The 13,744-nt window shown below is 48.4% G+C and overlaps 1 protein-coding gene across 1 annotated transcript; it reads left to right on the top strand.

Annotated features, from left to right (window-relative positions):
• Positions 1–4,159: 4,159 nt before the first annotated feature.
• Positions 4,160–12,132, top strand: LOC125537067. Its single transcript, XM_048700360.1, has 6 exons — positions 4,160–4,660; positions 5,548–5,707; positions 7,146–7,322; positions 7,391–7,474; positions 11,183–11,264; positions 11,389–12,132. The coding sequence occupies exons 1-6, from the start codon at positions 4,284–4,286 to the stop codon at positions 11,826–11,828; spliced, it is 1,320 nt and encodes a 439-aa protein (XP_048556317.1). The 5' UTR covers positions 4,160–4,283; the 3' UTR covers positions 11,829–12,132.
• The last annotated feature ends 1,612 nt before the right edge of the window (positions 12,133–13,744 follow it).

The raw sequence follows: 13,744 nt of genomic DNA, 5'->3' as shown, positions 1-13,744 counted from the left end.
GTCAGCAGTAGTGGAACTTGGCGTTCCCTGATTTGGACGGTCTTGTCAATGACAAAAGGGGCCAGCGGTGGTGCACGAAGGCAGCGAGAGCTTTAGTGGCATGCAACACATGGCGGTGATGCTCGGGGTCCATGGAGGGGCACCGAGGCAAGCAGGCAACGAGGCAGGGGCGACGGGTCCTGGTGGCCGGCAGGAGAGGTTCGAGACAGCAGCGGCAAGACAAGGTGCGGCGGAGCGCCATGGCACTGGCAGCGGCACCTGCGAGCAAAGGCGTCCGTAGGGCGGCAGAGCAGCAGCGGCAAAGGCGGACGCGGAGGAGAAAGGAGGGCATGGGCAGGGAGGCCCTGGTGGTGCAGGGATGAAGCAGCAGGGCGTTGGCGCAGGTCGTCGACGGTGAAGGGGCATGGCTCCATGGGCGGCTCTGGCGACGCTGGAAGAAGGCAACGGCGGCAGGCATCGCAGAAGGAGCAGGGAGAGGCGGCCGGGGACGAGGCAAGGGAGCCGTCCCTCTATGCGTGCGCGGGAGGCCGGTCCGGGCGCCATCGGACTTGGCAGCTCTCTCACGGGATCGAGGAGGAGGGACGCTGAGGCGGCGCTGGAGGGAGATCGAGAGGGAGGAGGGGGTCGAGCAGATGGCATCAGGCGCGAGCGCTCCTTCCTGGCGGCGCGAGCAAGGAGACGAGAGGAGAGAGTGGGGGTCGAGGGAAGGACAGGCTGCAAGGGTTATCGAACTAGGGTTGGCTAGAGTGGGGAGGCCCAAGTGGGCTGTGGGGAAGGATGGGCCTAGTAAGGCCGGCCTGGGCTGAGCTGCTCTCTGCCTCTTTATTCTCTTAACCAATAAGAGAAAAGAAAAATAGATAGAAGAGAAAAAAAATGGAAAGATAGGGTTAGGGATGGAATTTGGGCAGAGATGAAGATATTTATGGAGTCCTGGTAATATGCACAATTTGATTAAAATGTTTTGGACATTTTAGAGATAAAAAAATAATTCAAGTTTGAATTTTGAGCCATTTTTAAACCCAACCAAAACAACTCAGAAAAGATGAGATTAGACCAAGAGGTAAGTGGCATGGTCCAAAAATTATAGGAAAATAATGAACATTAATTGGTGCAGGAAATAGAATACCACAATTTAAATGGATTAACGAAGAAGGAGAAGAAGATGATCAAGCACGGTTGTGGGTGTAGAAGAAGATGAAGTTGAGAAAGAGACAATGCAGGGGTTGATGCACTATGCAAAGAGACTCCGATTTAGACAAGAGGGAAAACGAAGAACAAGATTGGTCTTCGAACGATCAACAAAAGCAAGGGGGGACGCGCCAGCTATGAGCGGATGCAAGTTTTTAAAACAATGACGACAATGAGTGCCGATGCAATGCAAATGATGACATGATGAATGCAAACAAACAAATAAATAACACAGCTGACACGCAAGACATGGAAGGCATCTGGAGCATCGGTCTCGGGGCGTCACAGAATGGCCTATCTAGCGGTGCTAGGCGGGGCCGGGATCAGCAAGGTGGTAGCCGAGCACGCGGGGGGGGAGGGGGAGGGGACGAATCTGAACGATTGACTTGACTTTTTGACTGAGAGTGTGGCCCAGACATGTTTCCCCTTGCGCCGGAGCCCCGGAGCGCCCCCAGTGCGCGGGGTTCGGCCTGCGATCGCCGGGCCCAAAAACGAACCGAACCGACGGATTTCGACATCTTGAAGGTGCGAGTGGGGTTTTTTCGACGCCCACGCGTAAAAAGATGCCTTGGGGTCCCTATTGGGGGCGCAGCTGGAGATGCTCTAAGAGCAAGTCTAGTAGAGCCCTCAAACCCTCAAACCCCTAAAAATAATCGCTTTTTTACAGTTTTCGCCGAAAAAACGCCGTAGACTAGAACCTCTAAACCCTCAAACCCGTAAAAAAAATTTAGAGGTCCAACCCTCAAACCAGTTTGCATCCTGTAGAAGTAGGGGTTGAGAGGGAAATCTCCCCCAACTCGCACTCCTCCTCCTTTCTCGCGCGAGAGGAAACTTCCTCCTCCTCCCGGCCTCCTCCTCTCGCCGCCTCCTGCAGCGCCGGCCATGGAGGGCCCCGCCGCTGCCGCGCCCCGCCCGCCCCCGCCCCGCCCACCCGACCGTGGCCGACGTGGTGGCGGCGACACACGTCGGGGCCAAGCGGCGGTGGGCGGGCATCGCACCTCCTCCTCCCGCCTCCCCGGCTCCCGACCCGGCCACCGTCACCATCCCGGCGCCCGCCCCCGCCGCCTCCCCGGCTCCCGCCCCGGCCACCAAGAAGAGCCGGCCAAAGGCGCCATCCAAGGTCGCCCCGGCCATGAAGATGCCGCGGAAGAAGCCCGCGGTGCGGAAGAAGCCCGCGCCCCCGCCCGCCTCCGTCGCCAAACCTCCTTTCGTCGCCATGGCCGAACCTCCTCCCGCCGCGCACGAGGTGATCGAGAAAATGGCAACCCCATCCTCGGTCATGGACCTCCTCCAAAACGCGGAGGTGGACCTCAGGGCTCTGCCTCTCGAACCCTTTAGGGTTGGTGACGACTTAGAGGAAGATGAGGAGGATGAAGGTGATGACGAGGAGGAGGTGGCCGAGATAGGGGAGGAGGCATTCACCGCCGCTTCCCGCCCACACGCGCGGTCGACAAACTACACTGAGGCGGAAGATATCCTCTTGGTTCGTGCTTGGGCAGCTGTGGGAATGGATGCAACCACCGGCACCGATCAAACCGGTAAACGGTATTGACAAAGGATCGAGGACACCTATTGTAGGATCAAGCCGAAGAATAGTGGGTTCATCTCTCGCACTTACCGGTCGCTTCAAGGCCGGTGGGAGTTGATGAAGTCCGCTTGTGCTCGTTGGAGTGCGGCCATGGACCAAGTGAGGGATGCACCACCTAGTGGAACCGTGGAGAGTGACTATGTGAGTACATATTTCTTCACTATTTTGATTATGTGTGTGTACTATGCTATTGGTGGGTTCTTATGTGATTTATGTGTGGTTGATAGGAGACAATTGCCGGCATGAGGTACAAGGAGATGGCCGCTTCCAAAGGCAAGCCATTCCCATTTAAGCATGCTTGGACAATTCTTCAAACCTTTGACAAGTGGAAGTTGAGGGACCAAGAGACCGCACCCAAGAAGTCGGCAATGTTTAGGATGGATGATAGTGAAGATGAGGAGGAGAGGAACTTGGGCAAGCCCGAGGGAACCAAGAAGGGCAAGCTAAGGGTGAAGATGGAAGAAGAGGCGTCAAGCCTAAGGGAGAAGATGGACCACATGATGAAGGCAAGAGAGGAATTGATAACGAAGACATTGGAGACGAAACTTCTTATCATCGAGAAGAAGAAAGAGGTCAAGCTTGCACAAGTTGAAGCAAAGCGTGAAGAAGCAAAGCACAAGGCCGAGTTGGAGGAGAGGATGATCAAGTTCAAAGAGGCAAAGGTATGGAAAGAACTCATGGTGGAAGAGAAAGAGCACATGATGATGTCTAAGAAGGACATGGATCAAGACCAATTGCAATGGTGGAAGGACTACAAGGAGGACATCGCGGAGAGGAAGAGGATGTTCCGTGTTGCGTCCTCCACTTTTCGAGGTGACACTCCGATGAGTAGTTGTGGCGATGGCGGTGTGTACGACTCCACCGGTGCCCATGGAGATGCTTGATGGAGCCCGCATGTGGTCTAGGAGATGGCGCCGAGGTGCAACTTTTTGGTGATGGTGCCGATGAGAGGAGGAAGATGATGATTTTGTGATGTAAACTATTAAACCATGCATCAATGATTGTCATTTGATAGTTTGTTTGGAAGTTGATTGTGTTCTTGTTGTCATAAATTGTGAGATGTCAAATAATAAATTTAAAGGTTGGGGTTGAGGCAAAGACTATAACCCTCAAATCCAATCCTTAAAGCAGTTTAAGGGTTGGGTTTGAGAATTCTAATATTTATCTCTATTTTTAACCCTTAAAAATGTCAAAAAGTGGCACTTCTTAACCCTTAAAACTGCTTTAAGGATTTGAAGATTTGAGGGTTCTATTAGTAATGCTCTAACCCACCCCCAACCCACCCACTGACCTCCGGCCTCTCGCCTCACAAACCGCTCGCTCCAACCGACAGGTAGGCCTGCGTATCGCGGCCCACAGGTCAGCCTCACCGACAGAAAGGACCTCGTCCCGGCTCGTGTCTTCCCCTCCTGTTCTCTCCGCCATTTCTGCCAAGAAAATAAAGCAATCAATCAAAAACGAAAAAGGTGGCGAGAGGGAGAGGAAGAGGAAGGTGCCGGCCCTAGCAATGGCGGGGTGGTACGAGGAGGCGGCGGGTCTGCTGCTGCGCCGGCCGGCGTTGGCGGAGATGGCGGTAGATGTGCTGCTGTGCGCCGTGCCGATCTGGGCGGCGGTCATGATCGGCCTGTTCATAGGGTGGGCATGGCGGCCGCGCTGGACCGGGCTGATCTTCCTCGGTTTCCGCAGCCGTCTCCGGCTCCTCTACGTGCCTCCCGGGTTCGGCGCGCGCCGCCTATGGCTCGCCTGCACCGCGCTCTCCGCCTTCTCCGTCGCGCCGCAGCTGCTCTCCTCCGCCTTCCGCCGCCATGGGAAGTACCAGCGCAAGGATCCCTCGAACGACGACACGGACGCCTGCGGGGATTCTGGTGCTTGCGCTAACGGCAGGTGAGAGCGTACTAGTCGAATCTATCTGGCTGTGAAGCACAGGGCGGCATTTGACTTGTCAATTGTGTTGGTTGGAATTGGTTCGGGTCTTCGTATTTACAAATTACGAGAACGGAAGTGTGATATGCTTCAATTCAGCCAATGACCAACACCAATTTTGGGAGCTTTCACAGTTTTTTCATCAAATTGAACTAGTAAAACTGAATCGATTACGGAGGTTGTGGAGCAAGATTAGTGCGACAGCGGGTTTGTATTTCTAATTGGATAGGTGGTGATGAAATTTTATAGTGTTTACTTCCTGAGGGTGTTTTGGGGCTCCCTGATGACCCGTGTCCCTCAGTTGTGCGAAACTTTGCCTTCTTGGTTTAGATTGCACGGTTCAAGGATTTGCAACATATAGCTTACCTTGCCTGACTATTATGATAAAGAACTAGTTACTGCCAGTAAGGTTATAAATTGTAGTTGACCGCTTGTGTTTGGGCTTACTGTTATGGCCAGGTCATGGAGGTGAGGGTTAAGTGTCTTCTACTTGCTTGAACAATTGCATTTGATGTAGGCATGGTCATTGCAGTGAAGGATAAGCTAAATCAATGTGACAAAATAGTTAAATAAATGATTGGTTGTCTGTGAATTGTGATAGGAAAACTAAAGTTGACTGATTTCAGTGTAAGGACTAATGATAAGCATCATTTAAATTTATTTTGACCTGCTTGTTTTGTCCGATTGATCATGATGAAGTTTCTTTAGTTTGATTATTCAGTTTATATGTTTCAGTAGAGGCATGGTAACATAGATAAATTGTATTCTTCAGATATGAATGCACCAAAAAGCCCCATCAATGTACATTTATCCAATGATCTCTTCCACTAAACATATTTTTTTACAAGGTCAATTTTTGAGGTCAAGCATGGTATTGTCACTGAGAAGGACCTAGATCACCTCGTGCAGCTTTTAGATAATAAGGAGAGTGGGCATACAACATGGCAGCATTTGATGGAGCGTACCACTTCCAACATGACGTACAAGGCCTGGAGGCATGAGCCCGAGGTTTGTTTTGTCAATGGGATTCTAGAAAGAGAAACAGATGCTAAGATATAGTATTTTTATATATAAAAAAGAAGCTTCCTTCATTATAAGAGGTAGTATTTGCTTCTTTTCTCAGGTTGGTAGTATAAGCCTCTAAAAGCAAAGAAGAATTTCAACACTTCAAATAAATACCCCATGGACATAGGTTATGAATACTTAAAGTCCAGTAGCGCTCTTTTACCCCATGGTAATTTTTTCCTGGCGAAATGGCCTTTTTCTCTCATGGTAATATTATCATGCCATTTTTTTTTTGCAATGTTATCATGTCATTGACTTGAAGGGGAGCCTTGGCGCAGCGGTAAAGCTGTTGCCTTGTGACCATGAGGTCACGGGTTCGAGTCCTGGAAACAGCCTCTTGCAGAAATGTAGGGAAAGGCTGCGTACTATAGATCCAAAGTGGCCGGACCCTGCGCAAGCGGGAGCTACGTGCACCGGGCTGCCCTTTTTTTATCATGTCATTGACTTGCTAGTATACCTTTATCCATCTGCTACGTGTTTCGTTAGATTTCGATATTTTTTTTTCTGAAGTTACTTGATCGAGAAACTGTAGGAACATGCAGAGAATATATATCATGGCTAAACTGTCAACATCTTATGTCATGTGGGGGCGTACGTATAGGAGACGTACAACCCGAGAGAGGAGGCCAGCGGACAGGGGGTGTCCAAATTAGTATCAATTAGTATCAGGTTTGGAAACGGAAGGGTTTTTTGTCCCAAAGAAGGTTTTCCCAAAGGGAAAGGCTGCGTACTATAGATCCAAAGTGGCCGGACCCTGCGCAAGCGGGAGCTACGTGCACCGGGCTGCCCTTTTTTTATCATGTCATTGACTTGCTAGTATACCTTTATCCATCTGCTACGTGTTTCGTTAGATTTCGATATTTTTTTTTCTGAAGTTACTTGATCGAGAAACTGTAGGAACATGCAGAGAATATATATCATGGCTAAACTGTCAACATCTTATGTCATGTGGGGGCGTACGTATAGGAGACGTACAACCCGAGAGAGGAGGCCAGCGGACAGGGGGTGTCCAAATTAGTATCAATTAGTATCAGGTTTGGAAACGGAAGGGTTTTTTGTCCCAAAGAAGGTTTTCCCTACTGTTCCTAAAACAAGTAGGAGTCTGTTTCTGTTTCTACTAGGAGTCGTCATGTGACTTGACTATTTATATTGCCTCCCTGTGGAGGAACGAATCAAGCAAAAAAAACACAACTTGGTTACCCTGCGCCTTGTGCGCCTCTCCTCTTCCCTGCCACGGGGCGACGAGGCTTCAAGCCTCGTCCTCCCGTAGAGCACAGCTACAACCTACGATCAACTCCCAACGCTCCTAATTCCCAAGCATCTGACATCTTATCATTTAATTTTTCATGTGCAGCGCTCTAATTTGTTCATGTTTTTTTAGGTGGGACCTATAATGCATTGTAGCCAGACCATTTTCGAGGATGCTACTCCTGAACTGGTTAGAGATTTCTTCTGGGATGATGATTTTCGTCTAAAGTGGGACCCCATGCTTGTGTGCTTCAAAATTTTGGATGAGTTCCCTCTGAATGGAACCACAATTATTCACTGGATTAAAAAGGTTTGATTAGTTGTAATTCCTTTACTTTCATTGTTTAATTTCATAATTCCAACATATTTGTTTTCCAGTTCCCTTTCTTCTGCAGTGACCGTGAATACATTTTTGGGCGTCGTATCTGGGAGTCGGGGAAGGCTTACTATTGTGTTACGAAGGTATCTGCAAAAATTCTTTTGTCGATGAGAAATTGTAAGACGTTCTCAAACAATTTTGAACTATACCTTTTTATCCACGGGTCTACATAAAACATGGTGACATATTATCTCGGTCACCCATGACTCTTAAATAGGTATTAGTGTCTTTTATGTTTCAATATTTAGAATAGAAGTAAGCAATAAATTTGTGAAATACCAATTGATATATGAAAATTGTATTCCCATATATTCTTACCAATTGATTGTTTGTGAAGAAATGATGTTACAAATACTTTAACATGACAACAATTGAAGAACATTCATGTTTGGGTAACAAACCTATCTTGTGACGTGGTTACATTTGTAGCATGATGAATGAGTTTGGCACGTCTAATTTCCTTTTTATCTTTTGAACTGAAAATCTTGTTGCATGGTTATTTGGTACTCCCTCCGTAAAGAAATATAAGTGCGTTTAGATCACTACTTTAGTGATCTAAACACTCTCTGGCCTAAAAATATTGATCAGAGAAAATAAATCTTTTCTTAGGTGATTGCAAGGTAAAAAAATGATATAGGCGATTAATGTGACAATAGTGCCCATGAATTGTATTTTTTCTGTCATTGGCTATAATAAACCGCTCAATCAATTAATCCTAACATGTATGCATGCCATGTATTCAAAAAGAAAATGCAACATAATACTATTAATCCTGTCACATATGCGCGCCATGGTATTTATCATTTACTCTCCCTAACTATTTCTCCAGCGTGTATCTATTATTTCCTTGTGTTTGACTTAGTGTTACCGCGTGTTACGGAAGAATGACAAACCGGTTGAGCAGATTTATCCACTAGTCTTAAAATGTTTTTCTAGCCCAAGGATATGTTAAGAGTTATATTATCCATGTATAGCTTGTATATTCTCCCTGTTGTACGTGCGGGGGGGGGGGGGGGGGGGGGGGGGGGTTCCTGCATACTTACCACCTGTACATGTGTGTATATATATACTGGCCCTTAGCCCGCTAGGAAATACAAGTTGCATATTTCCTAACATGGTATTAGAGCCCTAGGTTAATTTTTTACTCGTGCTCAGGTCCACGCGTGGCCGCCGTCATCTTTCCGGCCGCTGCTGCTCCTTCTTCCTCCGTCGCCACTGTACCTCCGACTGCTGCTGCCCCACCCCACCATCTCCAATCCACGCAGCTGCTTGATCTCATTCCGTTGTTCCTGCCCTCCGCCACCCACTCGCGCCTCTGCCCGCCGCCTGCCCTCTGCAGCCCTCCTGGCCGCTGCCCCCTTGGCTGCCTGCTTGCCACCCGATCCTCTGCCTCGCCGCCTCTACTCCATGCCGGCTCACTCCGCTCCGCCACCCGAACTCTGCCTTGCCCGCTGGCTTGCTTTGCCTACCCCGTGCCCGTCGGCTCGCCTGTCCGAGTTTCGACGCTGTGCCGCCTCCTGGTTCAGCGCCCAGCCGGCCCTATGGTTTGATCCCATTGAATCGAGTTGCTGGCCTCACCCGTGAACTAGATCGGTAAAAAAAGGTACAATGTCTTCGTCATCGGGCTATGTCGCAATCCCTCATCGCCCGGTGATTTTTGATGATACTAACTACACCGAGTTCTTTGCCTTTATGCGCATTCATATGTGTGGCCTTCGTCTATGGAGCGTTCTTTCTAGCAAGATTCTCTGTCCGCAGCGCTTTGTCCCTCTTGTGGCTCCTACTCCACCGACGCCACCAGTTCTTGCCTCGGATGCTTCCTAGGCTGATAGGGATGCTGCCAAGGTTGCTGATGATGTTGCGGTTACTGCTTATGAGCAACAAGCCTTGAACTACCAGGTGGCCCTTGACATGTATCGTGATGAGCTCTGTCTACACTCAGTGGTTTGATGATGATGCTCGTGCTGCGGTTGTTCTCAGTGCCAGTGTCCTATCTCAGTTTGCCTCTGAATTTATGGGCTCACTATTGTCTTTGAGGTAATGTGGACCCATTTTTGACACTGCTATCAGTCATTTGGTGATGCTCGTCAGCAAGGTGACTCCACTGTTGATGATTTCTACGCAGAGAGTTCTGCTATTTGGCGCCAGCTTGTCACTCTCCGTACTGCCGGTTGTGGTACCTGCCAGTGTTGAGTGTTATCAGGCTGTGCGGTCAGACTTGAAGTTTCAGCGCGTCTATGGGTTCTTAAGCCTCAGTACAGTCAACTTTTAGCTCGTGGTCATGTTTCTCTTATGGAGGCGCTTTCAGAGTGGTGCTGAGGAGACTTGCCTACGTGGTGCTGGTTTACTTGAGGTTCCCTCTGTGCTCACTGCACGCGATTCAGCTACGCGTTTGCTGCACCTGCTCTGGTGCTCCGCCGCCCCTACCCACTCCTGGTGGTGAGGGTCGCTCTCGTACTCACTGCAGCTACTGCAACAAGGATGGTCACCCTGAGTCTGATTGCTTCACGAAGAAGCGGCACATGCGCAACAAGGGGTGCACATGTTCTTATGGGACTCGTGCTTCTACTTCGAAATCCTCAACCATTGCCTTGACTGAGCAGGATATTGTGAGACTTAAACGTCTGCTTGCTGCTTCAGGTTCTTCGATGGGTGCTGCAGGTTCTTTGACTAATGCTTCTGGCACTGAGTAGTCTATCATTCCTATTAAGCAGGATGTCACATACACCCCCACTCAAGGAACCAACGTTCTCGTCGGCTCAGTAGGAACCTTCCTCTTGGCACACGTCAATCCGTCCAGTGCCGGCACATGTGCCATGACGGGCCACACACGCCATGCACCACATGCCCGCGCCCTAGAGCCACACACGGCCGTGTGACCACAAGGGTTGGCTCTGATATCATTTGGTAGCGACCCGGCCACAACCACCAGTTCCCAGCCGTTACGCCTGGCGTGATCTAGATTGCCCCCCACAGACCAAAACTAATGTTTCATGCGTACCCAGGAAGAATTTCCTGGTCGGTCATCCATTCTCAAATTACCCCTAGGTCAAGCACGCTGCACCTTGTTAACATCAGTAGTTATATTTCCTATTAAGGCAGGATATCGCTCATCACTTCTGTGTCAACCTAGATCCAGCTTTTCCCTTTCTCAAGGATCAACATTTTGTTATGTTGTCTGTTTCACTGAATTGCCTGCAGCCATAACGCAGTACTCATCTAGTGCTGTTGGTACTAATATTTGAATTATTTTCATATTAAGCCATTTTTGTGATATGCTAGGTGCTAGCCTGACTTTGGTTGATGTTGTACTAATGATATCTTTTGTAACTGAACTGTTTGGACAATTACAATTTCTTCCGAGTATTCTAGGTCTAGGAGAAGATAGACCTGCTTATGAGTATCTCTATTGCTCCACTTTTTCGGCAGTTTGTTTCAGACCTTCTTTAAAGAAAAAAGACCGGCTTATATTTCACACTGTTTTTCCTGGCAATGTTGTGTGGCATGCTTGCAAAGAATGCTCTTCTTTCTGAAAGTAGTTGACTAGAGCAACTGATGTGAGCGAAAGCAAACCCACACAGTAACAACCTTTCAACCTTATTGTTAGTTAGCTTGCTGCTTAATCACACTTGGGATCTCAGCCCAGAGAATTAGGTGCCTCATTGTTTGACATGCTTGCATGGCCAGCCTTAATATTGAGGCATACAGTACATGGAATTTTTTCACTGGTGTGCTATGTAAGAGCATATACTCTGTTCGACTTGATAGCCCTGTGCAACTTACATTTGCAGGGAATTCCTTATCCATCTTTGCCTAAGAAGGAAAAACCGAGGCGTGTGGAATTGTACTTCTCGAGTTGGCGTATTAGACCTGGTAATTCTTTTTCTTACTGCCAGTATTCCCTTCGATTGGATTTGTTCTGAACATTCCAGGTATAGCTATCCAATTGTTCGGACCTTTTTGACACTCGGTTCCTTTTCTCTGTGCAAAACTGCAGTTCAATCGCCCAAAAAAGATGGCCAGCAACCCATGGCATGTGAAGTAACTCTGTTTCACTACGAGGATATGGGCATACCCAAGGATGTTGCTAAAGTTGGTGTCCGCCACGGCATGTGGGGTGCTGTTAAAAAGCTGCAGTCCGGCTTTAGAGCATATCAGCTAATGAGAAAATCAGAAAACATCCTGTCACGCAGTGCCATCATGGCTCGGGTGACCACCAAGACATGCATTGCTGGTTCAGATGGCTCCTTGGATCAAGGGCCCTTCAGCACAGAACAAGCCAGTACAGAGGACGACAACTCCAGGGCAGTCCAACATGGTTTCGACTGGAAGTGGGTGGTGGTCGGTGGCGCGGTGGCTGCCGCTTGCGTGCTTAACACCGGAATTGTAGGGAAGGCCCTCTTACTTGGAGTTGCAAGAAGGCAGGCAAAGAAGTGATGAGCATCTACCAGCATCCACAAAGTGAGCTTCACGACCATCAGGGCCTGTCTCTGTCTAGAAAGTCGCAATCGAGACCGAGGATAAAGGAGTGAAATCCATACCATACTACAGGATGCAGATAATTCGGGTGCCTAATTTTGGATTGTGCCTTTTAAGCAGTATATTGCAAATGTGTCTTGCTATAACCGATTATGTGGTATCAGGAATCGTTAGATGACGATGTATCTGAAGATGTGAGTTCTGTTAACAACATTTGCTAACTTCCAAGTTCCACGAGTGCACTTTTCAGCTTTGTACGTTCCATTGGGTTTTTCCTGATGTTTGCTGACGATTACCTCGTGCGGTGCTGAATTGAAGTGCACATTGACTGCGGAAGAACCTGTATGAAGCTAGATCCTTTTGGCAAGTGCGAACTTTCACTTGTGTTCATGCCATCATTTTGTGGCTGGCCACTGGCGCAAAAAGGATCCCCAATAGCGGGAGATAAAAGATTCGACGTGAAATATTACACTTTGGGCATCACATCAACATAGTTTTTTCAAGCAAGATGATTATAAATTTTTCAAGCGAGATGATTAGGAGGATAGTGGTCAACTCATGAAGGTTTAGCTAAATTTGACACTAATGCTTGCATTTTGTTGGATTTATTTCAGGTCTTCCGACTTCAAAGGAGATGTTTCCGTCGAATGCGAAGGCGTTTGTAGTGACTTTATCAATTTTAAGATGATGTGCTGACCTAGTCTCTTGGAGATGTTTATAGGGTAAAGTGTGTGCATTGGGTTCATAAAGGTGAGTGTATGTGCATACATATGAGCATCAGACCAAACTTGTCTCAGGCTTGACCGACTAATCATAGTGGGTGTGGGTCCCATCAGTGCCACATCCCATCATGTGCCTCAACTCCTATGCGCACTTAACGCCGTACTACCTTCGTCCTTATTTATTAGTCTCCTTTGTAATTGGTGCTAAATTTTGATCAAAAATTTAACTAACAAAATGTTAGTGTATGTCAAGTTGTCAACAAAAAATATATCGTTGGATTCATATTTAAACATAGTTTTCAAAGATATAATTTTTGATGATATGCGTGAACATTTTGTTAGTTAAATTTATGATCAAAATTTTACACAGATTACAATAAAGACCAATAAACCAGGGCGAAGGTAGTAATCGGGATGTAAAGAGCTTACTCTCCGTATGGCACATATTTACTGTCGCTTTTTCACCTTTCCAACACACTATATGGCAGATGGACAGAGGAGCATAGGGTTACGTTTAGTTTCTTCTGCCCTTTTCTTCTTCCTCACGCTGTTGCTGCGCTTCTCAGCTGCTCCATCGCAGAAGTGCTTCTTCGCAGTCCCTACGCACTGCCATGGGCCGCGGCCGTTGTCTGATGAAGGGTGGTGAACCCGTCGACACCGGCCGAGGTGTCGCTGCCACGCCAAACAAGGAGCGAGTCACCTCCAAGACAAAGGTCAAGTGGATGTTGTCCATGTGCAGCCAGCAAGTTCGCCTTGCCGCGAATGGATATCTTCCGCAGCCTACCATCGCCTTCACGCGGTCTTAGGCACCGTGGCCGACAATGAAAACGTAAGTGTCGGTGTATAAAAATAGAGATTCTTTTTATACCTTTTTAGTTGTGCGCGGGCAGTCACAGCCACATGCCTGCGGTCGTGTTTGGCGAGACAGAAGAGGAAGTAAAGATACAAGACTATCAGAGCCGTGCTCGAGGCCAGAGGCATGAAAAGCAGAGGGGTGAAGTGAAACTCCCCCGGCAAAGCCCTTGCTGGGGTGGCCTTCACGGCCCCGGCAAGAGCCTTGCCGGGGCGACTTGCCCAACACCAACAAGGCCGTCACCCTTGAGTCTAAGAGTCCCGACGCCATCGACCATATCGAAACCAAGGCTCGGGAGG

Source organism: Triticum urartu, chromosome 2 (genome assembly GCF_003073215.2).
Source record: "Triticum urartu cultivar G1812 chromosome 2, Tu2.1, whole genome shotgun sequence".
NCBI classification, from domain to species: domain Eukaryota; kingdom Viridiplantae; phylum Streptophyta; class Magnoliopsida; order Poales; family Poaceae; genus Triticum; species Triticum urartu.
Note: the sequence above shows the minus strand (reverse complement) of the source record. Positions and strands in the feature narration are given on the sequence as shown.